Source organism: Rhamphochromis longiceps, linkage group LG10 (genome assembly GCF_057381845.1).
Source record: "Rhamphochromis longiceps isolate RC_006_pf linkage group LG10, R_longiceps_female_GT1.1, whole genome shotgun sequence".
NCBI classification, from domain to species: Eukaryota; Metazoa; Chordata; class Actinopteri; order Cichliformes; family Cichlidae; genus Rhamphochromis; species Rhamphochromis longiceps.
Window position 1 is genome coordinate 25,579,646 of NC_140566.1, and position 26,405 is coordinate 25,606,050.

At 38.5% G+C, this 26,405-nt stretch overlaps 1 protein-coding gene and 1 pseudogene across 2 annotated transcripts in view; one reads left to right on the top strand and one right to left on the bottom strand.

The window, feature by feature from the left end:
* The window catches only part of fstl4 (follistatin-like 4), a 224,057-nt gene that overhangs the window by 191,209 nt on the left and 6,443 nt on the right, over positions 1-26,405 (bottom strand). Inside the window, exons 2-3 of the mRNA XM_085421101.1 lie at positions 17,696-17,855; positions 9,297-9,330 (exon numbers count right to left, since the gene is read on the bottom strand). Coding sequence (XP_085277227.1) covers positions 9,297-9,330; positions 17,696-17,845 — 184 coding nt within the window. The 5' untranslated portion in view covers positions 17,846-17,855. The remainder of the gene's footprint in view (positions 1-9,296; positions 9,331-17,695; positions 17,856-26,405) is intronic.
* LOC146661000 (uncharacterized) lies at positions 1,509-7,300 on the top strand (annotated as a pseudogene). The gene is made up of 7 exons (XR_014913618.1): positions 1,509-1,548; positions 2,043-2,581; positions 2,679-2,823; positions 2,903-3,130; positions 3,224-3,369; positions 3,464-3,532; positions 3,629-7,300. The product of XR_014913618.1 is annotated as an uncharacterized LOC146661000 (transcript).

The following is a 26,405-nucleotide window of genomic DNA, read 5'->3' on the forward strand; positions in this document are numbered from 1 at the left end:
CCACTGGCAAAAACAACATTCGGTGAAAAGAACACAGAATAACATATTTCCCAGGCAGTGACATTTTGACCAGGGATGGTTTCTGCATCACCAACCAGTAAAAATGGAATTTACTGAGAATTTGTGTCTAAACTTTGTGAAATTCTTCACATACAAAAGCTTTGCACAAAAGCTAGTAACATCTGTGTTTCAGCTGTACAACTGGGCCAATTTGATTAATGCCACTGTCTGAACATGAGGTATGTAGACTCCAAACAAACAGGTTTGCAAGTGTAGGGGTATATGGATGGAAAAAGAGGGCCGAAGATTACATCAAATGATGTGAAGTAGACAAGGGGGGGGGCAGGTAGTAGTGTTGGGGGTGGGGGTAAACTTATATAATGAAAAATCAAAAATGAAAGAAACAACCTGTCAATAGTGAAAAGAAGGCAATCCCAAGGAGCTCTGTTGATCATCATCCAAAGAAAAGGAGAGCAAAAAAAGAAAATTAAATGTAATTGCCTGATTTTGACAGCTGATCTAGTTTAGCAAACAGAAGTGCAGAAGATAATTAGTCTCAAGAGGAAAATCAGCACACCCTGTGCAGAAAAAAGCCACAATATGTCTGCTGACTTCTTTGAGTTTTTTACTGCTTCCTCAGGTGACTATTTTATGACTTTTTACACCTCGAAAATTATGTTCCCGCACAACTAAACTGAAAAATGCAATTTTACTAAATGTTAAATTGCATTTTCCCCAAAACTAAGCTGATAATGTAGTTTATTTGTTTGGCTTTTTATTCCTTGCTTGAAATTCTGCTGTCCATACATCCATAGTCTTAATAACTTGTGTAATTTAGTGTATTCCAGTACTAATCTGGACTAACTGAACAAACTTTCAGTGACAATTAAAATGAATGAGGATCACCCAAACACTCAATATTAACTTGCAGCTTTGTTAACCCAGCAATATCATAGCATTAACTTATCATTGTCCTTACTGCGCAGGTTCCTTGAATGCCTCCTATTTAGGGATTGGTACCGGTGTCCGGTGCCATTGTGGAACCGGTTCTGACATAAGCGGTAGTAACCAGACCGAAAAGCAGCGCACAATTCGGTGCTTCATTTCGGTGCTTTTTTCCCCTGAAAAATCTAGCCAATCACTTCCTTTCCAAGGATAGTAGGCGGGCCCAGGTACGTACGGGGTTTTTTTAGAGCAGAGCTAAAATGGCGAAGGCGAAGTGCTCGAGAGTGTGGCTGTACTTCACAGCAAAAGATATAAACTCAGCAGCCTGCAACAAGTGCTTAAAGGTAATAATGTGCAAAGGAGGTAACATCTCAAATCTAATGAAACACATGGCGTCGCATAGCGTTTTTTTAAAAGCCGAGAAATGCCCCGAATTTGATAACTTGCAGCAAGACATCACACCGAGCACATCTACTGCGGGTTTTGTGCCTGTTCTCTGAGTTAGTAACATCCAAGAACCCGAAGAGGAGAGTCTGGCCCCTAGCCCTGCCAGTGTAGCAGAAATGATAACTGATGATGGCAGCAGCGCCTGTTCTTCTCTGGGTGAGTATCTTAGCCTCATAGTTACATGTGGCTGTCTTCTTGTTTGATGGCAGATACTCCCTTCACCCTGGCCAAAAAGGCTAAAATGACGAAAGAAAAAGTGGACAAAATTCATAGGGCAGTGACAAAATTTATAGTCAAAGATCTCCATCCATTTTCAACGGTGGAGTCACCATCATTCAGGTGAAAAATGATGTATTACTCTGACATAAAAAATAGACTTTATAATACTGTAAAGGTTAATATGTTCATAGCTGCTTAGCTTTGTAAGTCTTCTCTAAATATTATAAGTAAACTATATTTGAATAAAAAGGTGAGCTATATGTTTTTATTTTTTATCTGGAAGAAAAAAAATTAACGAAAATTCAAATGCATTTTCTGTTTATTCTGGGAGCTGGTTTATATGTTTTATTTATTTTATCTGAAAAAAAGAATTAAATTTCAAGTCAAAAACACTTTCTTTTTATAAATTTGTTTTTGTTTTTTTAATTCAGGGAGATGTCCTCTCCCCTTAATCCAAGGTATCAGCCCCCATCCAGGAATGATCAATCCAACACACTTATACCTGCTTGGTATTGCGTGGAGAAAAGCAACCTCATCCAGAATTTGGCACAGGTTAACAAGGTCGCTATCACCTGTGATGGATGGAGCAGTATTGCTCAGGACCATTTCCTCACAGTGACTGTTCACTACATCTACAAAGGCAAAATGAAGCAGAATGTGCTTAGCACTGAAGCAGTTTATGAGTCACAAACTGGTCCAGTTGTCGCTAAAGAAATATCAAGCGTTGTGGAGCAATTTCACTTGGGAGGGAAAATAATTGCTGCCACTGTAGACAATGCCTGCAACATGGATGTTGCTTTGAAAAAAATTGGACTTTTTAAAAGTGAGATGCTTTGCTCATGCCCTCAACCTGGCCGCACAAAAGGTGTATGACATTCCTGCAGTTTCCACCTGGTGTGCCAAAATCCGTTCAGTTGTGGTGTGGCTCAAACGTTCATTCTTGAGCTCAGAGAAAAGCAGCGAATCCTGAGTAAGTAGCGCATGAAGTTACATATTAAGAAGTATTGTTATTCATATTACCTTTGTTATAGTAATTTAAAATATGTTTGTGTCTATCTGTGCTTTAGATTTGCCAGAACATAATGTAATTCTTGACGTTAAGACGCGCTGGAATTCTCTTTTCCTAATGGTGGAGAGATTTATGGAGCAGTTTGATGCAATCCAGGCAGCTGCTCTGGATCAACAGCTGAGGAAGCCTATTGAGAAGGACAAGTAAGTGAATGACATGAGCATCACTTGCAAGAGCTAAATTACGTCAGTTACCTTTAACATTGTGAATATTTTTCAACAGGCTAGAAAGGTTCACGCACACTGATTTAATCAAGGCAGAGGAGTTTATTAAGTGCATGCAAGTCCTGTACACGTCAACCATGTGTGTCTCAAGTGACAAGTCACCCACATGCAGCCAAATCATCCCCATCCTGGCCAAGCTGGAGGCACATTTCAGACGATGTGATGAAGACAGTGTTTTCACCTCTTCAATAAAAGAAATTCTGGGGTAGTCTGCAGAAAAGATATCATATACTGTATTTGCAGACAACGTCAATGCGCATGAAAAATAGGGTTACCTTTTTTCATTATCAGCTCCTATGTTATATCTTGTTTTACTTAAAGGATGAAAACCTTCAGAAATTTCTGAAGGAGGCCACGATGATGGACCCACGTTTTAAAGGCAGGCTAGGTGGTGAGGCAGCTACTGACATCTGGGACAGGTTGGAGAAGGCAGCAGTTGCAAATGCCACAGCAGCAGTTGTGCAGGTATTTTCATTGTGTGTGTACAATCTTGTCCTTCTGCATCATGATGTAGTTTCTATGTTGAAGGAATGCTCTTTTACTATCTGTGTGTCCATAGCCTCCCACTGAGGACCCCAAAGCACACAGCGAGGTGGATGATGCTGACATGGACAAACCAGAAAAATATGTAATTTCAGATTTTTTTCTAACACAACCACTACATTCTAAAAGTTATCTTTATTTATTTTGCAAACCTCACACATCTTTTTTTGTTGTTTTTCAGCTAAGTAAAGTCCAGAAGTCACCCTTAGAAAAGCTGTTTGAGGATGAAGACAGAGCTTCAACAGGCTGCTTCTCAAGCGGGTAGAGTCCCCTCAGTCACAGAGCAGGTACAGAAGGAGTTTCAAATATACAAAAGACTGCCAGGAATTACCTCTGGACAAGACCCTGTGGCCTGGTAGTGGGGTAAGAGGGATACACTCCCCAATTTATCTGCCCTATCAGAAAAATACTTGTGTCCCAGCCTCATCAACGCCTTCTGAAAGAGTTTTCTCTTGTGCTGGGCATGCCATCAGCCAAGCGCGATGCCGTATAGCTCCATAAAAGGCTAATATGATTATCTTCTTGCAAAACAAACTGCTAAACATCACAGGTTTCATGACAAAGTTTGTGTTTTCAATTGTTTAAGCACTGGTTCCAACCAAAGATGTTATGTTTTATTGACAGAAAAGGCTAACTTTGTTATAATTTTGCTTAAAATAAATTACTGGGAAAAATAAAAACACAAGAGGTTTTTCCACGAAGTTTGTGTTTTTTATTCTTTAAGCACCGGCTCGAGCACCGTTTAAGCACCGGCACCATTTCAAAAGTACCGTTTTGGCACCGGTATCGGATAAAACCTAAACGATACCCATCCCTACTCCTATTGTCAGCTTATTTGAAGAATCTCTAACCTTGACAACATTGTGTTAGGTACAAAGACCAATTTATCCCTACTAACAATTAGTGAACTTTAGAGCGATTCTTAAGAATTTGGCATGTTTTTTTTTTCTTTGCAGGGGGGGAGAGAAACAGAGTGAGATACAGAAAGGAAAGACCAGGAATTACTGAGCTACATTGAAAACAAATAAACAATCAATCTGATGGTGGTGGCCAGTGCTGACTGTGTTGGGCCTCGACAATAAATCAATTTAAAGTAAACACTGCCCCTAGTCACTAAGTATAATCTGCTCTGGCGGACATTAATTTACCAATTCTTTATCATCAAGCAAAGGGTTTTGCTAACTACTGTAGCTACTGTGAGCTAACTACCTAGCTAGTGTGAGTCATGGATAGGGTCACTTTAGTCAGACCAGTAGTGACAAGCCAGTAATGTTTTGTTAAGGTTACCACAACATCTTAAAACAGATATAATAAAAGTTTACAGTATTTACAGTATCAGGTAGGTTTATACACAGAGGGTTGACAACCTGTGTCATTGTGAAAAGTTGGTATAACAAATTAAGTGTCTGGATGTTAATGTATTCAGCTAAATAACTGGTTATCTTGCAAACAAACTGAAGAAGAATTAGAATGTATCAGAAGACAACAATTTTGTCCTACAAGGGAGTATTCCTACTACAATGAGCCAAAAAGTAAAAACTGACCAACCAGAAAAGAGCTAAAATCTAATCTCCTGCCCACAAAAACTCCAATTAAGCAACATAGGCCTAATTTACAAAGATGGGCAAACTAACACGAGGCCATAAATGCAGAAATCTGCTAATGCATTTAAAGTTTTCCGGTAATCTACTAACAGTGCACTAATTTATAAACAAAACCCAGCAGTTGATTTCAGTAACGACCAATGCAATCTAACAAGAGCACTACAAAAAAAATAAAAAAAATAAACATTACCCTCTGTTTGTGCTTTTAGAACAACCTGAGGCAGCCAAAGGAGAAATTTTTATAAAGAGGCAAACTAAGAAGAGGCTGAGGACTGTGTGGGGTCTGAGAGTCAGTGTCTGCATAAATATAACACCTCATTATGGATCCAGAGAAGGTATGATAGGTAGGTAACAAAATATTACAAACTAAGTCTTTATGTGACATCTGAACTGTGCAGAAGAAGAAAATACACATTATTCACCTTCAAAGGCTGACCCATATGAATATTAGTGAAGTTACTGTTACTGTGCCTCGTGTGTAAATCTACTCAGTATTCTTGATTTTTTTTTTTTCCTGCATTCCATGTGATGTTGAAGGGATTCATTAAAGTTTATTGCACATTGCAACATTCAGATAAAAATCTAACCCACTTCTTATGAGTACCATTAGTTGCTGTATTTTGACATTTCAATATGGTATGTAACAGATCCAATACCTCTGAGAAGTGAAAATGAACATGAATGGTATTCTTTCCGCATGCAAGACTGTGGAAGATATGCAGACTTTTACCATTGTTTAATGAGCTCTGTGTAGAAATGTGACTAAAACACAGCAAAGCCACCAGCTTGTTGTAGGAAAACATAACTTGGCTGGATGTAATACCCAGCGCAAGGCACGTCTTTCTCTTGCTAATTCCGACTCCGCTCAGTTAAAGTGAGTTCTGCTCTGTTTCATCAAAATACCAGTATTCCAGAGGACCAGAAATATACCCAGGGCTTGGACTGAGCTAAAATTTTCACATCATGCTCATAGATTTGAGCAATCCATCCCCAACAGTGACAACACCTTTCCCTGCATTCTAACTAAATTTACACTTGCAGCAGCAACTATCATCAGGTGCAAAATAAAACATCTTTTTTTTCAGCTTTGAATGAATGATGCAAGTAAATTACCTACTGCAAGCCTTAGTAAATCATGCTTGTATGATTTTTTTTTAAATACTTTCCTCCCAAAATTTGACACTGTGTTAGGGACACTCCTACAAATACATATGCAATATTGCCTGTAGCAAAAACATCTGTTCATCCCTTTCATTCAGAAAACTGGCACCGATGTTTCGTACATCATGACTGACTGACTGAATGTCTTTAAGCTTGCCTCTTGCACTCATACTAATTCAAAACCTAGTAGCAGTTCTAGGATGTGGCCAATCCAGAAAAGAAAATGCATACATTTGCATAATGTCTTCATCAGATCAATGAGCACAACTAACACTCTACTACAAATGTTCCAATTGACTCTCGGCACTATTTAATTCAATCACATATGTCAAAAACAGGCCCCTAATCCCTCCAACTCCATTTTTATTTTGATAAGTCACATAAAAGTGAATATAACTGAATGTACAAATGTACAAGAGCAAATACATGCAATGCAATCCTAATTATTTGTATGTTTTTCATTTAGAAGCATTAAAAAGTGACCTTGTTGAGGAGTAAATATTTAATTTATTTGATTCAGGAGAGAGAGAGACCGCAGTCAACCACTGAGCACTGGTAACAAATTATCACAATCTTCAATCAATTACTTTCATCCTCCGGTGCTCCCATCAATTTCCTGCCACTGCATACCTGTTAAGAGATTTTCTACATTATACACTATAACCAAATCTCTATAATACAATATAATCAAGTAGGCCTTATATTCTAACCAAGTGTGCCTTATATTTCGTGTGTTCATATATTTTCACATAACCAAGCCTATTGTTGAAGAATCAGCTAACCAAGTTTATTGTTAAAGAGAACATAATGCATTCCTTACTTAAGTGTCTGAAATGCTTGAGATGTTTTGACAGCATGATATAATGATGCATTCTTTCCTATAATGTCTGTGATGTCAGATAAGCATGATATACTTCAGTATTTTAATCCCAGTGTGTGAAAGATCAGATAAGCTGATTTAATGTTTAACCTCTTCCCTGACTGTTAAAAGAGGAAGTACTATGTAACCCATTTTTGCCTTATAAATAAAGCAGCGAGCCTGTGCTCGGTGTGTCTGTCTTCTCAGAGAGACATTCACCCGTGCGCACGTTTTCTAATTACTCTCTGAGTCGGTCTGCAGTTGTCTCATTTCTCTTACTTGTGTTTGAACAAATGTCTACCACTGACAATACCAAATACGTTTTCTGCCAATATGGGTTTATATGTGCCCTGCAACCAACTGTCCAGGGTACACCCCACTGTTTACCCTATGACTGCTGGGATAGGCTCCACCGCCCCTTGGACCCTGAACTGGATAAGCAGTTAAGGAAATGGATGGACGTATGGATGGGTTTATACACTATTCTGCACATTCATTCAATTAACGCTAAACTTCTAAAGCTTGAAATATGTTTAACTTTGTCTAGAACCACCTTACTGTTTGTTTTTTAATGAGCCATCAGCGTGGGCCTCTGCTTTTCAATATGTGCTTTCTATATGTCAACATGAACATCTGTGATGAGAGGTACAGCATATGGAATCGCCTGTCATTTTTAGCCACATAATATAGTGTTCAAGGGGGAAAAAAAGAAATCAGCTAATAAACATCTTTGGTGGAAGATAAATACGAAGAAAATCCTCTGGGTCACGTTTAGGTTGAATAGAAGCAGGCACAGATAACTGAGACAGCAACCAGACTGCATATCATAATGGGCCTAATGCTTACAGATGAAGTCGCTTGTCAGATAGGAAGCAGTCAGCCAGGAAATATTGCCTTTACAGTAACTTCCATACAAACTGCTCAATCTCACTGCCATGACTCCAATAGCACAGAATATCATGTGTGAATGCTTGGGCCATTTGTAACACACACACACGCACGCACGCACGCACACACGCACACAAAAAGACTTCATCTTCATGAGCATTGCAGCTACGTGTCAAACAACACCTTTCACAACAACTCAGCCAGCAACTCAAATGGACTGAGTAAACAGAGAGTAAAGCACTGAAAAAAGGCAATGTAAAATAAACACTGCAGACTGCCAGAAAATAAATCTGAGGTCTCTGCAACAACTTGTTCACTACCTGTACCGAGGGATGAAACTATCTTGTGGCACTCTTTAATCATCAGTAGCATTGCAAACATAAAAATGTATTGATTGTGTTTAATTAGTTTGATAGAACAGCTGTGCAGAACTAGTCCACTGGTTAAAAAACAAAAACTGCTGCCGGGTAAACGCGAAGGGTTACTTAAAGACAAGCTTCACTAATCACAAACATACAGGCTGATAACTAGTACTATCAAATATTGATTTAGGATCAAAATAATGGTTTTGGCAGATTAACAGATTAGCCAGACCTGATGCCCATGAAAAAAATCTCAACCGTACTTCTACTAAAACTCAACAGCCAAGCTTACAGGGAAGGTCAAAAATGTAAATGATCTTTGTATGGCTAACTGAGCAATTACTTCATTGTAAAGCAGCACACAAGTCACAAAACATTACTTACTCATTTCTGACAGGAGAATAAAGTGGGTTGGCAGCCATAATTATTAACCTGACAACTATATTTTTTAGCTTACTGACAGGGTGTCATTTTGAATGAGTGACTTCAGGTGCTTCTACTTTCTATTTGTTAGAGTTCACGAAGGAAGGCAATACATAGTGCAGTCAAGTTTATTATTATGATTATTAAAAGTCTTCCTTTATTTGAACTATGCTTTTCTTTCCCCAAATTCTGTAAGCTAATGCTTGTCAGGCCCTCAGCTAGTTGCTAAATAATCTCTTGATAAACACAACAACTGAAACGCTTTCAAAAATGCAAATCTGCCATGCTTTCAAACACTTCAGTATAGTACAGTGGAGCAATATATGTCACAGTTACATCATTATCATAGCTTTGCCCAAAACTGACTGCATGGTTCATTTTATGGGAGGCATTTAGATTTGAATTACTTTCCAGCAGCATTTCCTAGTAATCAGAAAACTAAAGTGTATGTCAGAATAACAGAAGAAGAAGAAAAAAAAGATTTTGTAATGGAGCACAACATGGCATATTTTGAAAAATGCTGTTTGGTTTGAACACAGTAAGTGTACTCACATTGATCGATGTTCCCGTCTGCTTTCCCCTTCTCCTGCAAACAGAGAACACACACAAAACTGGTTATTACAGGCTTGGAGGAGTGAGACAAAAACAGCCCTTTCTGCAGCTTTTTGCAGACCATTCGTTACCATGCCTTCTTTTCTTTTCTAGGCTAAGTGAAAGATGAGGGCAGAAAACAAAGGTGAACAGATGGAAAGAGAATGAAAGGAGAGTCAGAGTGGGAATGAGAGAAAATGCTTGAAAGATGACAACAGAAAGACGAGAGGACTTTCACTAAACTGGGTACCAGAGTCAATTTAATCACCCTAATTGGAAACAGACTTGCCAGCAGGCTGTTAGAAGGCAGGTGTCACCATATTGTAGTGGAATGTTTATCCGGATGTTGAACAGTCGATACCAGCAGGATAAACTGTGATTTATTTCCCAGTTCTATCAGTGAATCTGATATTTAGATGCACTTTTAAGTTAGTCTCATCACCTTCATTCATGGCATTCCAAATATGCTAAACTAGCGTTTGGATGATGAAATTAGGAGCAATTATGTTCAGCTTTGAGGTACATAAAAATCAAATTTCAAAGTTAAGCAAACCAGGTGCTGAACATGTTGGAGGAGAGGAAAATTATCCTGTAGCATAACTGAGCAATGGCAGTGGTAGAAAAGAACATCTGTGACAATATTACGGCCTAATATTTAAACGGATGTCAAAAGCAATGAAAGCATTAGGTGCCATGCAACACAAATGAGAACAGAAATATGTAAAAGTAAAAAGAAAAGCGGGTAACCATGAATTAATGATGGCATAAATGGAAACCATTTGGCGTGTGAAATGGTCGAGCTCAAAAACATCATACTTTTTTTCAAATTTTGCTTTTAGATGCAATCGAGCTGACCCGTACGTGCAAACTATGGGCGTGCTTTTAGTTGTCAGCATTATAGTGTGCGCTTCGTGCTTTTTAATAACCGATCGCTGGTGTTTACAGCGCAAGGTGCATGAATTGTACCTCGGCTCGAGATGCAATTTCACGTACGTGGGTAAAACAAAAAAAGATCGACACGCTGCTTTAAAAATAGAACGGAAACACGTCTTCCAATGCAAAAACCCCTTCTGAAGAAGCCAATACGAGGCAGCAATTGAATTGTTGTGACATTCTGCATTCTCGTCCCTCAGTGTGGATGTCACTGGTAATGAGGCTCAGTGATAAAACTTGCGTGCAACTGCGAGGCCTTCTTGGCTTCCCAGGAGACCGAGAGCCTCACGAGAAACGCAGCAGTTTTAGTAGCTCCTGTCATTGCCTCTGCCTCTGTCTCTACATCTCTATCCCTCTCTCTTCCCTCCCTCTGCCATCTGTCCATCTTAATTGCAGACGTGCTTCCTCATCATGGCAGGATAAAATTGAGTGTGCTCATCAGCACCGCCTTCCATCATCTCGAGTGCTGCTGTTTGATCAATTGATTAGAGAATCAAACCAAGCATAGAGGTGAAAGAAAGGCTACGTCTTTCTTTCTAAAAATACTGTCCGCTTGTTACAGTGGCTCACCGGGGTTCTTCTTGCTTGCCACCATATTTTATACATTCAGCTTCGGGGGAAATTAATTTAGTGATAATGACGTTTACTGTGATTTGATCGTGCAAAGTAAAAACCAAGTAAAAGCCATAAATAGTGAGTACTGCATGCTTTTAGTGGGTGGAGAAATGTAAATAACTACCACCAGAATTTCATTTGAGCAAATAGGGCAAACCCACTGGGTTTCAATTAGGGAGGATCTGATGCTTTTCTCAATTAGGGAGGATCTGATGCTTTTCTCTGCCATTTTTCCTTTGGTTATAGAGGCTGATTAGATGGCTGTATTTTTACTGGAAACTCCTGCAGATTATGTGATAAGACTATGAAAATGCCACAAGACACACACAATAGGGGAGACAGAGGATTCAACACATTTCAGCATCTCGAGCCTGAGGCTGTTTGCTTGACTTGCATTCCCTATGGCTTATAGCGCAGATGTCTCTGGCATTATATAAGATGTACTATAAATAATATTTTCATATATAAGACAATATTAGAGTATGGGATTATTAAGAGTATTCCACGTAGAGTCTTGCATTAGCAGTTCTTTGCTGTCATATGCTTCCAGGTCAGTTTACAGATACTTTTGAGACAACATTCCCCTAAAAATGTTTCATTAGGCTAGTCCCATGTAACTTGATAAAGTTCATAAAAGTGACGCATTGTGCTGTTATGAAGGAAAGGATTCTGTAACACATTCGCAGCATCCTCTAAAATGTTTACTGCAGAAAAACCAGGGAAGAAACTCAGCCAAATAACCAAGAAAAGCAGTTTTCACAGGTGATGAACTCAAACAGTTAGTTAAATAAATGCTAGCCATTGGAGAAAATAATTTCAACCAATTCCAAGTGCCCGAAAGAAAAGAGTCAGAGTATGCAACTGCCACACAAATTATTTTCTAAGTATCATTTTTCTGGAGAAAAGAGTTACAGTAATGATGGCTGTATGATAAACACCACTGTTACAATCTGAAGAGGGTGGAGGAGGATTTAATATCTCTACCTCCAAGCAGCAAGTCATATCCATGGAAAAGAGAGCACGCAAGCTGCATTGATGTGAGAGAAAATATAAGCTCAAGTACTTCTTAGCTTATATTGTAACCTACCATAGGAATAAAAAGCAGGGGGTATTATTCTAACAACAAATGCTGTATGTGTGCAGAAAGACTGATTAAGTTTATTTCTTTATGTTACACAACTCCTTTGTTCACAAAGGCCAGAAACTTTTACTGTGAGACAGATTTCTTCATTAAGAAAACAAAACAAAACTAGCACTAGTTTACTTAGAAAAAGAATAATAACACCGGTCACTTTCACAATTACACAGTCTTTTCTCCACAAACTGCTTTCCAGCGATGTAAAAGAACGTTTAATATGCTTTTAACAGCAGCTCTCTGCTACACAGAAATAAGCTCATTTAAACTTGGAGGACATTCTTCTTGTTAAAAGGCATTTTTCCCTTCCTATTGTCGCCAAAGTGCTTACTCATAGGGTCATCTGATTATTGGTGTTTCTCTGCTTTCTCTGTATTATTCTCTTTACAGTATAATTCACCAAGAGGAAACCGATGTTGTGATTTGGACGTGAATAAATAAAATTGAATTCAATTTACATTACAGTAAATAGGGGGCGTGTTGAGTCTCTGACAAACATGAATAAATAAAGCATCACCTGGCTGGATTTTTATCTGTGCAATAGCTTTTCGTACTAAATGAGCAGTCACGACACTGTGAGCAGACTGAAAATAAAAACTGTGCTTCTAATATTATGGTATTGGTATCACAGTTGGCTTCATATTTGCATTTCTCAGTACTTTTTGTTGCAAAGTTTAAATGTACAAACTGAATAAGAAAGATTTTGCCTGTGCAAACACATCTCCGAATGCAACATGCTTCCACCTTGGATGCCATTTAAACACCCACACGAAACAAGAACCTGACACTGCCGCCACAGAAACTGACATTTTGTGGGAATGCAATTTGAACAACAGGGCAATTCAAGCCAAGCAGTGCCCGTTATGAAGTCTACTTGAATATGCTTTCTCCTCAATCTCTTAAATGTGTTGCTATCCAGGCATCTTTCACGAATGCGCCCACTTTCATTCTATACATCTCTCTCAAACTCCTAATTTTAAACAACAACAAAACTTTTTGCTGGAATGTGATTATTGAAGACCAGCTCAGCATCGTGGTTTCAATATACAGAGACAGAGATAGTTTGATGAGAAGACATTTCGATGATACTGCCTGAGGACACAAAGAGAACCAGGAGAGGAGCAGGAAAGGAGAGCTGAATCGCTGTCTGTTCTCCTACAAGAGTTCATCTATCCACATTCAATAGATGATCCCTGATGTTTGTTGCTTGGAAAGAAGAGACTTGTCTTATCTAACAGCAATTCATCAGTGCAGCAACAAGCCACTTAACGGGCTTAATGAAGTGCAGCCAAAGGAAAAAGGAAAAAAAGAATCAGACTCTGGCAATACACGTTATGAAGCGGTGATACGTTCACAGGTATAACTTTGATTATTTTCAAATGGAAAAAAAAGCCTGACAAATTCCAACATGTCTCAGTATCAGATGGAGATGGAGCAGCTTTATGTTCCAGCAATACTCACTGGCAAGAACAACTCTCTCAACCCTTCCATTTATTACAATTTCCCCAAGCTTCAAGTAGCAATTATAAACAACTGCTTTCCTAGAAGTTGGATTTTCTTTATATATCAAGAAAAACCCTATGGGGAGGACTCATTAATCAATATGCTAATCAAGGGTTGCTAATCAAGTCCTTATAGAAGGTGCACGAGAATAGGTGCAGTAATTGATTTTCCACTGCCATATACCACAATTTCTTTCACAAATAACCTCCAAACTAAAACCGATAAATCAATGCTGAAAACGCAACTGGTGCTGAGTGCATGTAACTAACACAAGTGATCTTTAAATGTAGCTGCTGATTTAGAGACTGAAACATAAATTTCTTGTGGTTTATCCTATTTGACTGTAGTATATGTAGGCTGATATACCGTAATTGTCGGGCTATAAGCCGCTACTTTTTGCACAAGCTTTGAACCCTGCGGCTTTTAGTCAGGTGCGGCTTTTCTATGGATTGTCCATGATTGTTGTCATATCGTAAGACGATTTGTTTTGTTTGTTCCGCTGTTGTACGGCACTACGTTGCCTGGCGGAAGGATCGGGGTTCAAGAGTGGTATGTTGGTCACATGTCCATCCGCCAGGCAACATAGTGCCGTACAAGTAGCGCGAAAAACAAACTTCAAAGTAGCGCTACGCGTTCAGCAGGAGTCGTGGATGACGAGCGGCGATAAACTTGCGAAAAGCAAGTTGTGCTCAACTCTACCGGTGGATTCTGACAGCGTGGAAAAGTGTGCAAACATCCACGATCACCAACGGATTTCGAAGGGCTGGACTGCTGCATGATGAAGAGGAGGACACCGCCACGGCCCTTCAGAGGGTGTTCGACTCCGACACTGACAATGACAATGAGGATTATCTTTGGTTTTGAAAGTGACAACGAAGGAAAGAAGCTGAGAGTGGATGACGAAGCCATCCTGAGCCTGTTCGTTTCCGACACTGGAGAAGAGGACTTTGGTGGTTTTAGTGCGCAGGAAGATGGTGGTGAATGACTGACTTTTCTTCTTGTTAAAGCCGTGTCACTGCACCTGAGCCTAAAAGGTAGTCTGAATCTATTTTTCTGGTGTGCTGTAGGTTACTGTTATGTACTACATTTGTTACTCATTTATGAAGCACAGCACATGTGCAAATATGTACCCATAACTTGATTTTCAAAATATTAATAAAAGTGATGTCTCCAAACAGCCATCTCTTTCCTGACAATTCGCTTTGTGCATATTCTCTTACATATGATAAGTCAATATTGAAACACCTGCGGCTTTTGGTCAGGTGCGGCTAATGTATGTACAAAACAGGATTTTCCCCTGATTTTAGCTTGTGCGGCTAATATTCAGGTGCGCTTTGTAGTCCGGGAAATACGGTATATTGAAACTAATTTTTACTGTACATATGTAACAAGTAATCACTTTTTCTCATGCTATGCTACGGCAGGCCAGGTAGGCTCCAACACAATCAATACCTAGATTGCACAGTTTCAGACCTAAAATATTTTAATAGTTGCAAGCATTTGCTTTTTTTTTTATCCAATTATTTGCAGCTGCACACTTCAATTGAAGAAACTGGAAACAACCTCAAAAAGCTGAAGCTGGAATTATGCTTTTTGATGGACTTCCAAGTTAGACATCTGTCTTAAAGAAGGCAGACACATTCAAACTGACTGATGTTCTTTACCAGATGGTTGTGCTGAGCTTCACGAGCTCATTCAGTATCCCCTACCACTGTAATTGTAGTAGAGAATACTATTATTGCTTCATATAAAGGCAAGCATTGCATATGTTGTGCCTGCCTGAAAGGTTTTCTTCAGCTTTGAGTACAAATTATGAGGAACCAGCCTGAGCAGAATGTGAGCTAACCCTCTGGGGACCGCAACAAAATAAAAAGTAAAGCTCTACGGGTTCAATTCATCATCAAAATGTAAATGAAAACTGGAAATTAAAACACAAAAAGAGAATCTGACATTGTGAGCAGAAGAGTATTTTTATTCTCTTTTTTTTTTTGCTTTTTCCTGCAGCCTTTCTCCTGTTCATACAAAGCCTAACCTTCTTACTCCTAAACCTTAATCCAGTGAGCACGGTTCTCTTTTTCTGCGGTAGCTGTAAAATCACTTAACAGCTATGGTCTTTATACAGAGGCCAGTCCCAAACCAAATCATAACCGTCCTGTTAAGTGTTGCGCTTACAAAATTGCATGTTGGCGAGTGTTGTCTTTCAGTATGTAGTAACACAAGAATCCAGAACCAAGACTGATGTAGCCTCAGCCACACGGCAAAATAAAGGCAACATTCACCCACAAACAGCACATTTAAGTCTGTTTATAATAATAAATAACATATACAGTACATAATGTGCTTGCAAAGTCAGACTGTTCTATAGTACCTCACATCTGAGCCCGAATATGGACAAGTTAGACTAACATGTTCTTTGTTTTTTTTTAACCATTGTAGTGTTTGTCTGTCAGATCCTGACAGACAAATTCATTCTCCTCATTTAAACCATTGCAAATATAAGAAGCAGTGGGCAGCTGTTGTTCAGTACCTGGAGACCAACTCCAGTCAGTGCCTATCACTGGATTACATCTGGGCATAATGACAGGAGAGTTAACCAAGCATGTTTTGATGGCAGGGAAAAGTTCCCCAAGGAAACCTGCAGAAGCCTCAAGTTCCATATGCTTACACATTTGTGACAGCTAATATACTGTAAATGTCCCAAAGCTGCTATGACCCTGGCATGGACATGTCAGCATAGTCTTTTGGTTATTATGTAAGGATCCAGGAAGTTGACAATGAGTCAAAAATCAAAAGGCTTAATCTGAAGTTTTTAGTTTATATTATTTTGTTGATCAGGTGCAAAGCAAACATACTTCTCCTTCTTTATTGCAAGTGTTACATTATTTTGGGGGCATTTGAGTTATGGTGAAAATCTGACACTGTTTATTCTTTCCCAGAGGCTTTGAGAATGCAGACTTGCATATTGTGAAATCATGGATTTCCATGATTCACCTCACGGTCAACTCTCAATTCTGGCACCAGTTGACAGCGTTTTAAGTTCCAGTTCTGGCCAGATAGATGGATTCTGTGCCTGGGAATTTGTTTTTTGCATCAAGTGATGTTGGGAGACAGAACCTCACGGCAAAATGGCATTCCACAACAGAGTGCCAACTTGGCATAGCCCGAAGTGAGTGAGACTTACAGACCAGGGGGTGTTCATCATTCATTTTGAAAAGAACCAGGATGTCTACAGGGCTGTGTGGTGGCCATCTGTCTGCCTGTGCATAGGTCTTTTTGACAACCTATTTGGGCTTCATGTTTATTATCTAAAAAACAAATCAATCGAAGGGATCATTCTTCCTGGCAGGAGACAGTTTTCTGAAGGGTGTCTATTTCCCTTTTTAACTCATGATTCTTTTGCAACCAGCCCTGATAGATACAACCAAGTGACCTCATTCAAGTGCTTGCCCATGGGTGTTAAAGCAATCATCTCCAATTTGTTGTAAATGGCTAGATGAACAATTGCTAGGTTTAAATATAAAGTGTAGACAGAAAATGGCAGGCAGGTGTAGGATGGTGGTTAGTGTACCACTAACTGTTATAGTAACTGTACAACAAAGAACAGATTCTCACAGTTTGGATGTCAACATTCCATTAATGGCTTTTATCGGTTGTTATCAGGCCTACATATTGTCAATAGCTTCCTCTACCTTTGAGTATACTCATTCATTTTAATCAATAAAAACCTGAAATCTAGATTATATAGATGTATAGGAGCAGTGTAGATAAGTACATATAAAATAAGGTCATCCATGGTCATCCTATGCACATGCATCAGTCCTTTATGCTCTTATACTTATCTGCAGAGTGATATGTATATAATGAGTTAACCGCATCAGCAAGTCATAGTGCAGGAGATAGAAAGTGACAATAAAATAAATGTTTTACAGGATTTAAAATCTGTTCAGATTTACAACAAACATGCTTTTTTTTTTTTATCATTCGACTGTGTGGCTCGCTTCATTTTTCTTTACAACCTTGATTTGATTTAAGGTTGATACGATTGATTTACTGTTCATCACTGCAAGTGTTTTTCTAGCTTGACAGACAGTGAAGGTAATGGCCTCAGTGGGACGCAGTACAGTACATTAGTGCATTAATGTGTATGTGCGTGCAGAATGCACGGGATATTTACCATGGCGCGAGGTTCCTGGGAGGAGGTACGTGACACGCTGACTGTATCCCCGCTGCTTCGCCTGCTGCTCTTGTGCCCTTCAGCGAGCCAGCACCCCGAGGTTCCCAGCAGAGCGGCCACAGCCACAGCCCAAACACCCATGCTGCCCATGAGTGTTTCTCTGTGTGAAAAGCAAAAGTACAATGCACACATAGTTCTTAGACTCTTTCTGTTGTTCTGCAAACTGCAGTTACAAGAAATAAGTGCAGCACAGTTTAATAGTTCTCTTAACAAGTGTCTGTATTTATCAGGAACGTGACAGTTGACATGTCTAGTATGCAGTTGAAAACTGTGAAAATGAGACATAACCTCTTTAACATGTTCTTTAATCAGCGTGAATAAATAAACAATGTCAAAACTGTGCTGTTTATTACGTAGCTTTGACTGCAAATCTTCACACCTTACCTGTGATTTTAATCTGTCATAATCCAATTTGTATGCAAATAATTTTTGATTACTTTATTTACTTGATAATATATCAGTTTGTTTGTCCCAGAGGAGATAAAGACACATGAGTTGAACTCACGGTACCAATTATGCAGCTTTCCTCTCTGTGCAAAAAGCACAAAGACAGAAAAAAAATATGTGAGCCCTAATTCTTACTTTTTATTTGAATAACTCTGTCTTTATTGAGTGTTTATCTGATATTGCAGTGCTTCCAAAATGTTTACAGATGTCTGATAATAGATTTAGTACATGCAGAGACAAATACCTGAAATTATGTTAATGTATGCTCACAGACCAAGTGGAACAAGTATTATACTCGCCATGCACGCACACACATCACACAGCATAATGCTGCTATGTACACATCAAAGACCACACTGATGGGAATAATTATGTGTATTACAAAGTACATAAAAAATCTTTTGATGTCAACAAAGAGAAAACCCTCTGAAGTAAGAAATGGTGGAGTGGTGTGGGAGCTTAAAATAAAAATTCAGAAGATCGGTTTCACTGCTGTGACATGCGCACACTCACATACATACTGACAAATTCAAACATAACGGCCTCAAATGTCTTTCAAATAATGAGTAGTTCCTTTTGTTAATCATCTAAAAATGACAAAAATTTGAATTGAATAATTTAAACATTTAACTATGTTTGAAATTATGCCTCTTCTTTAGCCCTGATTGCAAAAGTAAGTGAACTAAAGAGCATTTCAGGTCAAATTAAATCACTCAGTATTCTACAGATGAGGGGAAAATATTATAGCAATTGGCTTAAAGTGAACCCCAGACTCAATAAACAACACTAATCGTCAACACAGTCACAATAGAATATAATGCAGGCTTTATAAAGACTTTCTGTCTGCTTTTTTATCTCATCAATGAGTATTTATTGCAAAGATATTGTACTGAGTTTATCTTGCACTGCACTGATGTTTTTAGTATTGTGCCAGCCTCCTGTAGCGTTTGCCCTGAGGGGAAATATTGACTTCTCATCGGATCTTATCAGCTGATGTGTGTCTTTATAGTTCCACTGTGCGACATGGCAGTTTGTTACGTGTGTAATTGTGCTTTTAGGTAATAGGTTTATTGTTTTTATTGTGGACTTATGCTTTAGAATATGGCTTTATTGTATGTTTTACTGCTGAACCAGCGTGAAAACAAATTTCCCTTAGGGGGCCATAAAGTTTGCAGTTGTACTGTAACAAGGGCACAAAAACCCATGATGCATCTCAAGCAGTACAATAGTTTATGGTGTCAAATGTCTGCAGTGATGCTTGACTTGAATGCAGAATTTTAGAAGAGAGTCGTGATTCACCTTGACCTGTTATGCCCTGGAGATGGTGGCTGAAAGTTTATCCAAGCTAACTTTTACTTTTTAAAGTAATAATTTTATGGCCATTTAATTTTTGCTTTCTTTTCTTTTTTTCTTTTTTTTACTATTTGCAAGCAGCAAAACAAAGTGTACACAAAACGGTTAATGTATTATATAATGAAACTGATAAGAGGGGTGTGCTATAAGTCGAGACTGATGGGTCTTTCTTTGCACCAATAAGAGTGACTTGTGTCTTTAAATAAGTTAATGAAAGGAAGGTTATGAGGAAAAAAATAACACACTGATAAAATGGGTCTGCAGAATTACAGGACCTGTAACATCAGATAATTAATCTTCCAGGGCTTGACATTGTCGCTATGGGTTATGCTTTTCACATTCATTTGATCCCTTGATAATATAAAAATTGATTAATAGAGCTTTAAGGAAATATACTTGCAAAGTGCACTTTAAGTAACAGCATAGTTTATTCAAAAATAACTTACTCTGATGTATAGCAAAGATAGATATCATTTTTTAAAAAACAGACTGTAGACATGCAGTAAGAAAATGTAAAAATGAGAATTTACTGGGAATTACAGAATGCACAGCAAAAGGAAAGCAGGAACCAAAGCAAGAGTCCAACAGTGATGAGGCAAAATCAAAAGAATGTAAAAGAAGATTATGAAGACACCAAATACTCTCAGAACAACTGGGAGAACTCAAATAAGCTCAAAGAAGGAGAGTCAATTGACAACACAGTAACTGACATGGGAGACACATGAGGAGGTAATGGGAAACAGGTGGAAACAATCACTGAAACAAGACATAGACAGGTAGTAAAACCGGCTAAGACACACAAGACATGTAACTACCAATATATAACAGCAAGAAGAAAACCTGCATAACTTCAATAAAACACTAAAACCACCAGCACATCATGATATATTTAATTTGCCGCATAACAACAATATGTTGTTTATTTCATTATCGCTTTCAATGGCTGGAGCTTGAAGAATTTATACATTGTGAAATATGTTGCAAATGTTGGGGTTTTGTGATTACTTTGCCGCAGTTTCTTATGTGACAGTTGAGTAAAGATACTCTGTTACTTTTCACTGCCTCATAGACACAAAATCACACAAGTCCTGTCAGTGTAAACAACTCATGAAGGGACCATCAACATTATTCAGCTAGCTAGCCGGGGGCTAATGGGCCCACATGGATGAGAGCTCACCCTTGTGAAATTAAACACCAAATGAGATCTGCCAGTCACTGTCTTAATGTGCTGCCTTTCCCCCTGGCATTGGCCCACACACAGCTACACACATTCATACATGAGCACACACGGGCACATACACACAAATGCAAACAGAGCCCCGGTCTCATGGACTGAATGGTCCATTTTGAAATTCATCAGGAGGGAGAAACTCTGTGCGGAAGCTATTATTTGACCAGAATATTAAAAAGCTTAGAGGAACACATTCTTTAGAGTCGCTGCAGCCTTTGGCAGCTTTGCACAGATCAGACTGGTTTACTGAGGGACTTGCAACAAAAACAGACCTAAGGTGCTGAAAGTTAAATGCATCTATTCACATCTCAGCTGTAGTGTTTCCCCATCTCATTGTTCCTGTTTCCTTTTGTGGATTTCCTAAACTTATGTGACAGAGGGATATTGTTTATAGCACAAAGAGTCTCGCAGACCTACCTGTTGCTGTGGTTTCTACAATTAAAACTGCTTTACTTTCTGGACATTTAATAATAATCTTTTTCATCACAGTCAAGATCAAGTCTACAAACAAGTGGCTCTTTTACTTTACTACTTGCTTTAGAAAGTAAGACCTATTCTTGAAATCATGAAAACATAATTATTTGATTGCATCTTGGTTCCAGTCTTCATCAACAACACCTGTGGTCAGGTAGTTAATGCCTTCTTCGTGATGCTGCTATAATGCGTTTAGTTTAATAACGTTTATGAAGCTAAAATGAATGCACATTTAAACATAAGCAAAGTATATTACTTGTAAGTATATGACTTTTGTGTAGTAAAGGTCCAGCTGCCAGCTACCACAGTTTGAAATGAGACACAAGGAGAAAAGCACCAGCTTATGTGCCTTTAAGGTGTAGCCAGTTCAACAAGTCAGGAACTCAAATTTTAAGGCCAAATATTCATTTTCACCCAAAGCTTTAAAATGTTTGAGAGGCAGCAAAGATTTTTTTTAATGTATGTGTGGACGCCCAAACACAAGCTTACAGTATGAAAGGCTCAGTACTCCGGGGTCATGAAGACAGTGAATCATTGATGAAATGCCGTGCCATAAAATTTAAAAAAATAATATTTTGGTCTTGTTCGGTAGGTTTTACTACAATTTTGCAAGTGACTAAATACAACACTTCAAGCTCAGAACTCACTTGTTTAACAACTTAAATACGGAAAAAATCTCATGTAAATGATAAAAAAACATACATAAAAAATATCAAACTTTTGATTTTTGAACTCACTCTACTTATATCGGACAAGAAGGATCTCCATCCAGCAGTTTTTCTTTCAGTGATATTGAGAGATGATGTCTATTTATTTGAATATAAACACTTAAGTAATCTTAAAGCTGTTCTCTTGTCAAGAACAGACATCAAAAGATTATAACTTTGAAATTGAGCTGGGTCCAAATTTTGTTGCAAAATGACTGTTTTTTAGTCTTCTAAAAATATAACAGAAAAGCACTTCTCTCTCTGTCTCTGTGTAAGAAAATACAAAAACATTTACTCCTAGGAGCACAACTAAACTGTCAGGCTGGGCCTAATGGTGATATTTTCAGCAATATCGTGTATAAATCTTTGAGAGCATAATGTTCTATCAGACTGGTTCTGAATCATGCATCTTGTTTCTTTTGTGTCATTTATAGCTTTTTTCGGTGGATCAAATTATCTATTGACTAAATGCATCATAACCTATTTATGTATTTGGAATTTGGCCAGACAAAGAAAAAAGTAATAATTCAGTCAGTTAAACTCATCATAGTTATCTGTGTTGACAGAAAAAGAAATGTTTATAAGAATAAGATGTGGTTCATTCTTACTAGATTTTTGAAAATTGTTGTTTAACAGCAGTTCATATTTCAATGTGCGTTACTATGTTTAATTTTACTCCCACTAATAATTTTGAGCACGAATATTGGCAACCAGTCACATTGGCTGTATGTTCCTACCCACTTAGCCAGTAAAATCAAATTCACTCGTATCCATTTGACATTGTAAACTATAAAAAAATATGTGTATTGACAAAAATGAGAGTAGCTAACATGAAACCATCTTCATAACGCTGGCTTTATTGTTCGGTCATCTACAGCAGCTGTAACTGATCACATTTGAACATTCAAACACTCCTGACTTGCTGAGCACAATCAATGAGTTTGTGATTTTGAATCTATAATATTCTACAATAGCACCATCCTCCCAGAAAGATCTGCTCCATGAGCTGCATTAACAAACCCCACTTTAGTTATTATGACGGGAAAAAAGAAGCAACTCACCGTGACATTTAAACTGATTCAAAGATATAACTTAACTCTTGTGTGGCCCTTTAAAAATGCACCCCTTCCGAGCCCTGGGGACCATAAATGGTCCCGCCCCAAAAGTGCAATAAAAAGATTATATATTCATATTTTTTTCCACTTTAAATTGGTCAGTCTTTTAAAACTACTTCTCCCTGAAATATTCATATAAAGTTTTAATTATATTTTCGTTGTTTTAACCCTTTAAATCCCAGTTTTATTACATGAGCGCCGTTTTTTAGCCCCAAAAAACAAAAAACTAAATATTTTCCAAAAAAAACATTTGAAGTAATATTTCTTTGTTATTATAATTAGGCCTTTAGATGGATTAAAGATTGGCACCAACAGTCATTTCGATCGCCTTTTTTTTTTTTTTTCAGGACCAGAAAATGGTCTCCAGGCGGCAAATGCTCCTCCTCTAGGCCGAAATAAGTGCATGTTGCCGGGGTAAGTCGCGACGATCACCGGGGCACGATCACCGGGGACTGCTTTTTCCAGCCCACACGTCCGATACCACGTGACAACAAATACGTCATTTCCTGTTGACTAAAAAAAAAAAAAAATGCACCCTCTCATGGTCCTAGGGACCAAAAAATGGTCCCGCCCGATCAGCGGGCGAAGCCGCTGCTGCACGCCGGAAATGAGGCTTCATTTCCCGCAGGTCTGTCCAAGAAGCCCGCTGTTTTCCAGCAGGGATCAAATGTGGAGCAAGGGCGCCACCCGGTGGACAAATAAAGAAATTACAACTCTAAGGCTCATAGACCAAAACGAAGCGGAAACATACGTAATCACCAAGACATTAACGGTAATAATTCTGCAGTGAAAAATAGCGTTTATAATGGAAGTCAATGGGGACCAAAAATGGTCCCCAGGGCTCTAAGAGGATGTGTATTGTTAGCTTAGCCACTGAAGCTAATTTAAGGAAGTCAGACTTGAATTTTGAAATGAAATTATGCCAAACTTTTTTTTAGAGAATTTGGCTATATTCCATTCAACACAGTGCAAATGGCTTGTAACTGAAAACCTAAAGGGACCATTTATGGTCCCAGGGCCACACAGGGTTAAAACTCTTTTTTGTACTCAGTACAGTTAAATTTACAATGCTAAAGGTTTATTATGCCCCTAGAATCTGACTAAATTAGCATGACTTAAGTGGCATGTTTGTCAGGAGACCAAGACACAGCCAAATTCAGAACTGGCATGTAAATGAGCATTGTATGCAGCCCTGCAGTCTCTCTGGTGCTCTTTGTAATGGCAGCAGGGAAAGGCCCCTAGCTGAGCTCTGAGACAAATTCAAGTGATCAGACTGAGCTCTCCTTCCTGCTCTCAGTCCCAGCTCTGCACCACTCCAGGTAGGTCTGCTGTCACAGTTACAAATGACACATGCAGTTCCAGAACGACAATCATTCCCCACTCAGCGTGAGTCCTCCCTGCAAGTTGCTGAGTATTTAAAAAAGATTACAAAGAAAGGGTGGGAGGGGCACAAAAATTAACATCTGCGAATGCTGAACAGCACATGCTGAAACTGTAGTTCACCACCCTCGTGTAAAATGTTTTGCATATGACGGATTGGCTTTCTTTGTGTTTCATGTCACTAAACAGCTTTAATTTTGAGATATTCTATTTATACAGTTTTAGAAATTATTAATGAAAAGAGTTATATTGGTTAACCTACTAGCCTATCCTCCAAAAGTAGAATGTTAAAAAAAAGATCGCCTGTCAATCATGTTATGAAAGCACAAATCATTTTTTCCCCCACATGATGCATGCCCCATTTTGGAACAAACCTCTCCACAGGCTGATGCTCTGAGCGCTGCCTCACTCTGAAGCTCCTCTTCTGTAAAATCTCTGCTATCATCCTGCGTCTGCCGGCCTGTCTGCCTGCACTCAGGTTTCAAACAACCCATTCTTCAGAAAGATGTCTATGTAGCATGAAATAGAGCTACCAAGAGACTCGCCTTTGCCCAAAATGTTTACATGACTCACTCGTCAAGATTTCATTCTTGTTCCTGTGCGGTTGGAAAAGATTCTGAAGAGACCAGACGTGTCAATCTGTCAGGCAGCCATGCATCAGGATCACACACGCTCTAACCTTAGTTATCTTTCAGACGCTCCAGATGAACAGGGGACACTTACTTTCAGCCTCCCCCACCCCCACCTTTTTTTATGATGATGAGAAATATGATAACTGTCAGGGTGCTCTGAGTGGTGTTTCCCAAAATGGATTCATACAGAAGCCTAGCCATGCAAAGTAAGGTCAGTCACTGACTGTGATGTAAATGTGTTAGAAACACTACCCTTTGGAAGGAAGATGGGAGGTTGTCAGCACACCAGATAAAAGCTGACAGGTCGTATCCGCTCATATGATTCACAATTAAAACGAATTCTTCTCCAGTAGTCAAGGTGAAACTAATTAAGAAAGAAAGGGTCTAATTAATAGTGTAGCAGTTGGAGGCCTAAAGGGAACATTTGAACATTAAATCTTTTATTTGTTTGATAATATTCAGCTTATTTTAGCAATGATGGTGTTCCCTGCTTACAGCTGGCCCATAGGTTTTGGCTCTGTCACAAGCCCATACTGCTAAATTTACAGCTGCATCAAACTGCCTCAATTTGATCTCATTTAAATCTTTATAAAATATGCTGCCAGCTTTGAACTCTTCTACTCTTTAAAATGCATTAATATTTTTTATTTACACTTACATTGGCTCAAATGGTTGTACTCCCAGGTTTTTCTGTATCTGAGTGTAAGATTGTTAGTGATAAATTCTTCCGTTTGGGTTTCTGTTTGGGTTTGTGTTGAAAGTGTTGATTTTCAATAGTTTTGTAACAGTCTGTTTGATTTCATGTACTATTTTTGAGTGTTATTACTTAAACAATTTTTTGTTGTTGTTTTATAATTAGTTTTCCATTTTACCTGAATAAATCACAACATACGCTGAACACATTACCTGGACAAGAGCAGGTTATGTTCAGGGATTTGACTGAAATTGACTGAAAGCACCATATTTTTTTTCTTCTTTTTTTTTTTTACTAATTATCTGTATTTGCAGCATGGTTTAAGTGCAATACAGATTATCTGCAGGGCAAATACATGGTTTATGTGCAAACTATTGACCCATAACTTACCAATAATACCAGTTACCAATTAATTAAGTTGCAATAGCGCAAACTGTGCATTGCGATTTCACTGGAATTTACATGTATTCAGCCGGTGATGCATAAAATCTATAAATGTCTTTGTACTTGATTCTAATCTGCTGCTAAGTCACTTTCACACTGATGAAATTGCAGCTACTAGAACACAAAATACAGACCAAGAAAACCCATTGAATCAATAAAATGAATTTGACTTT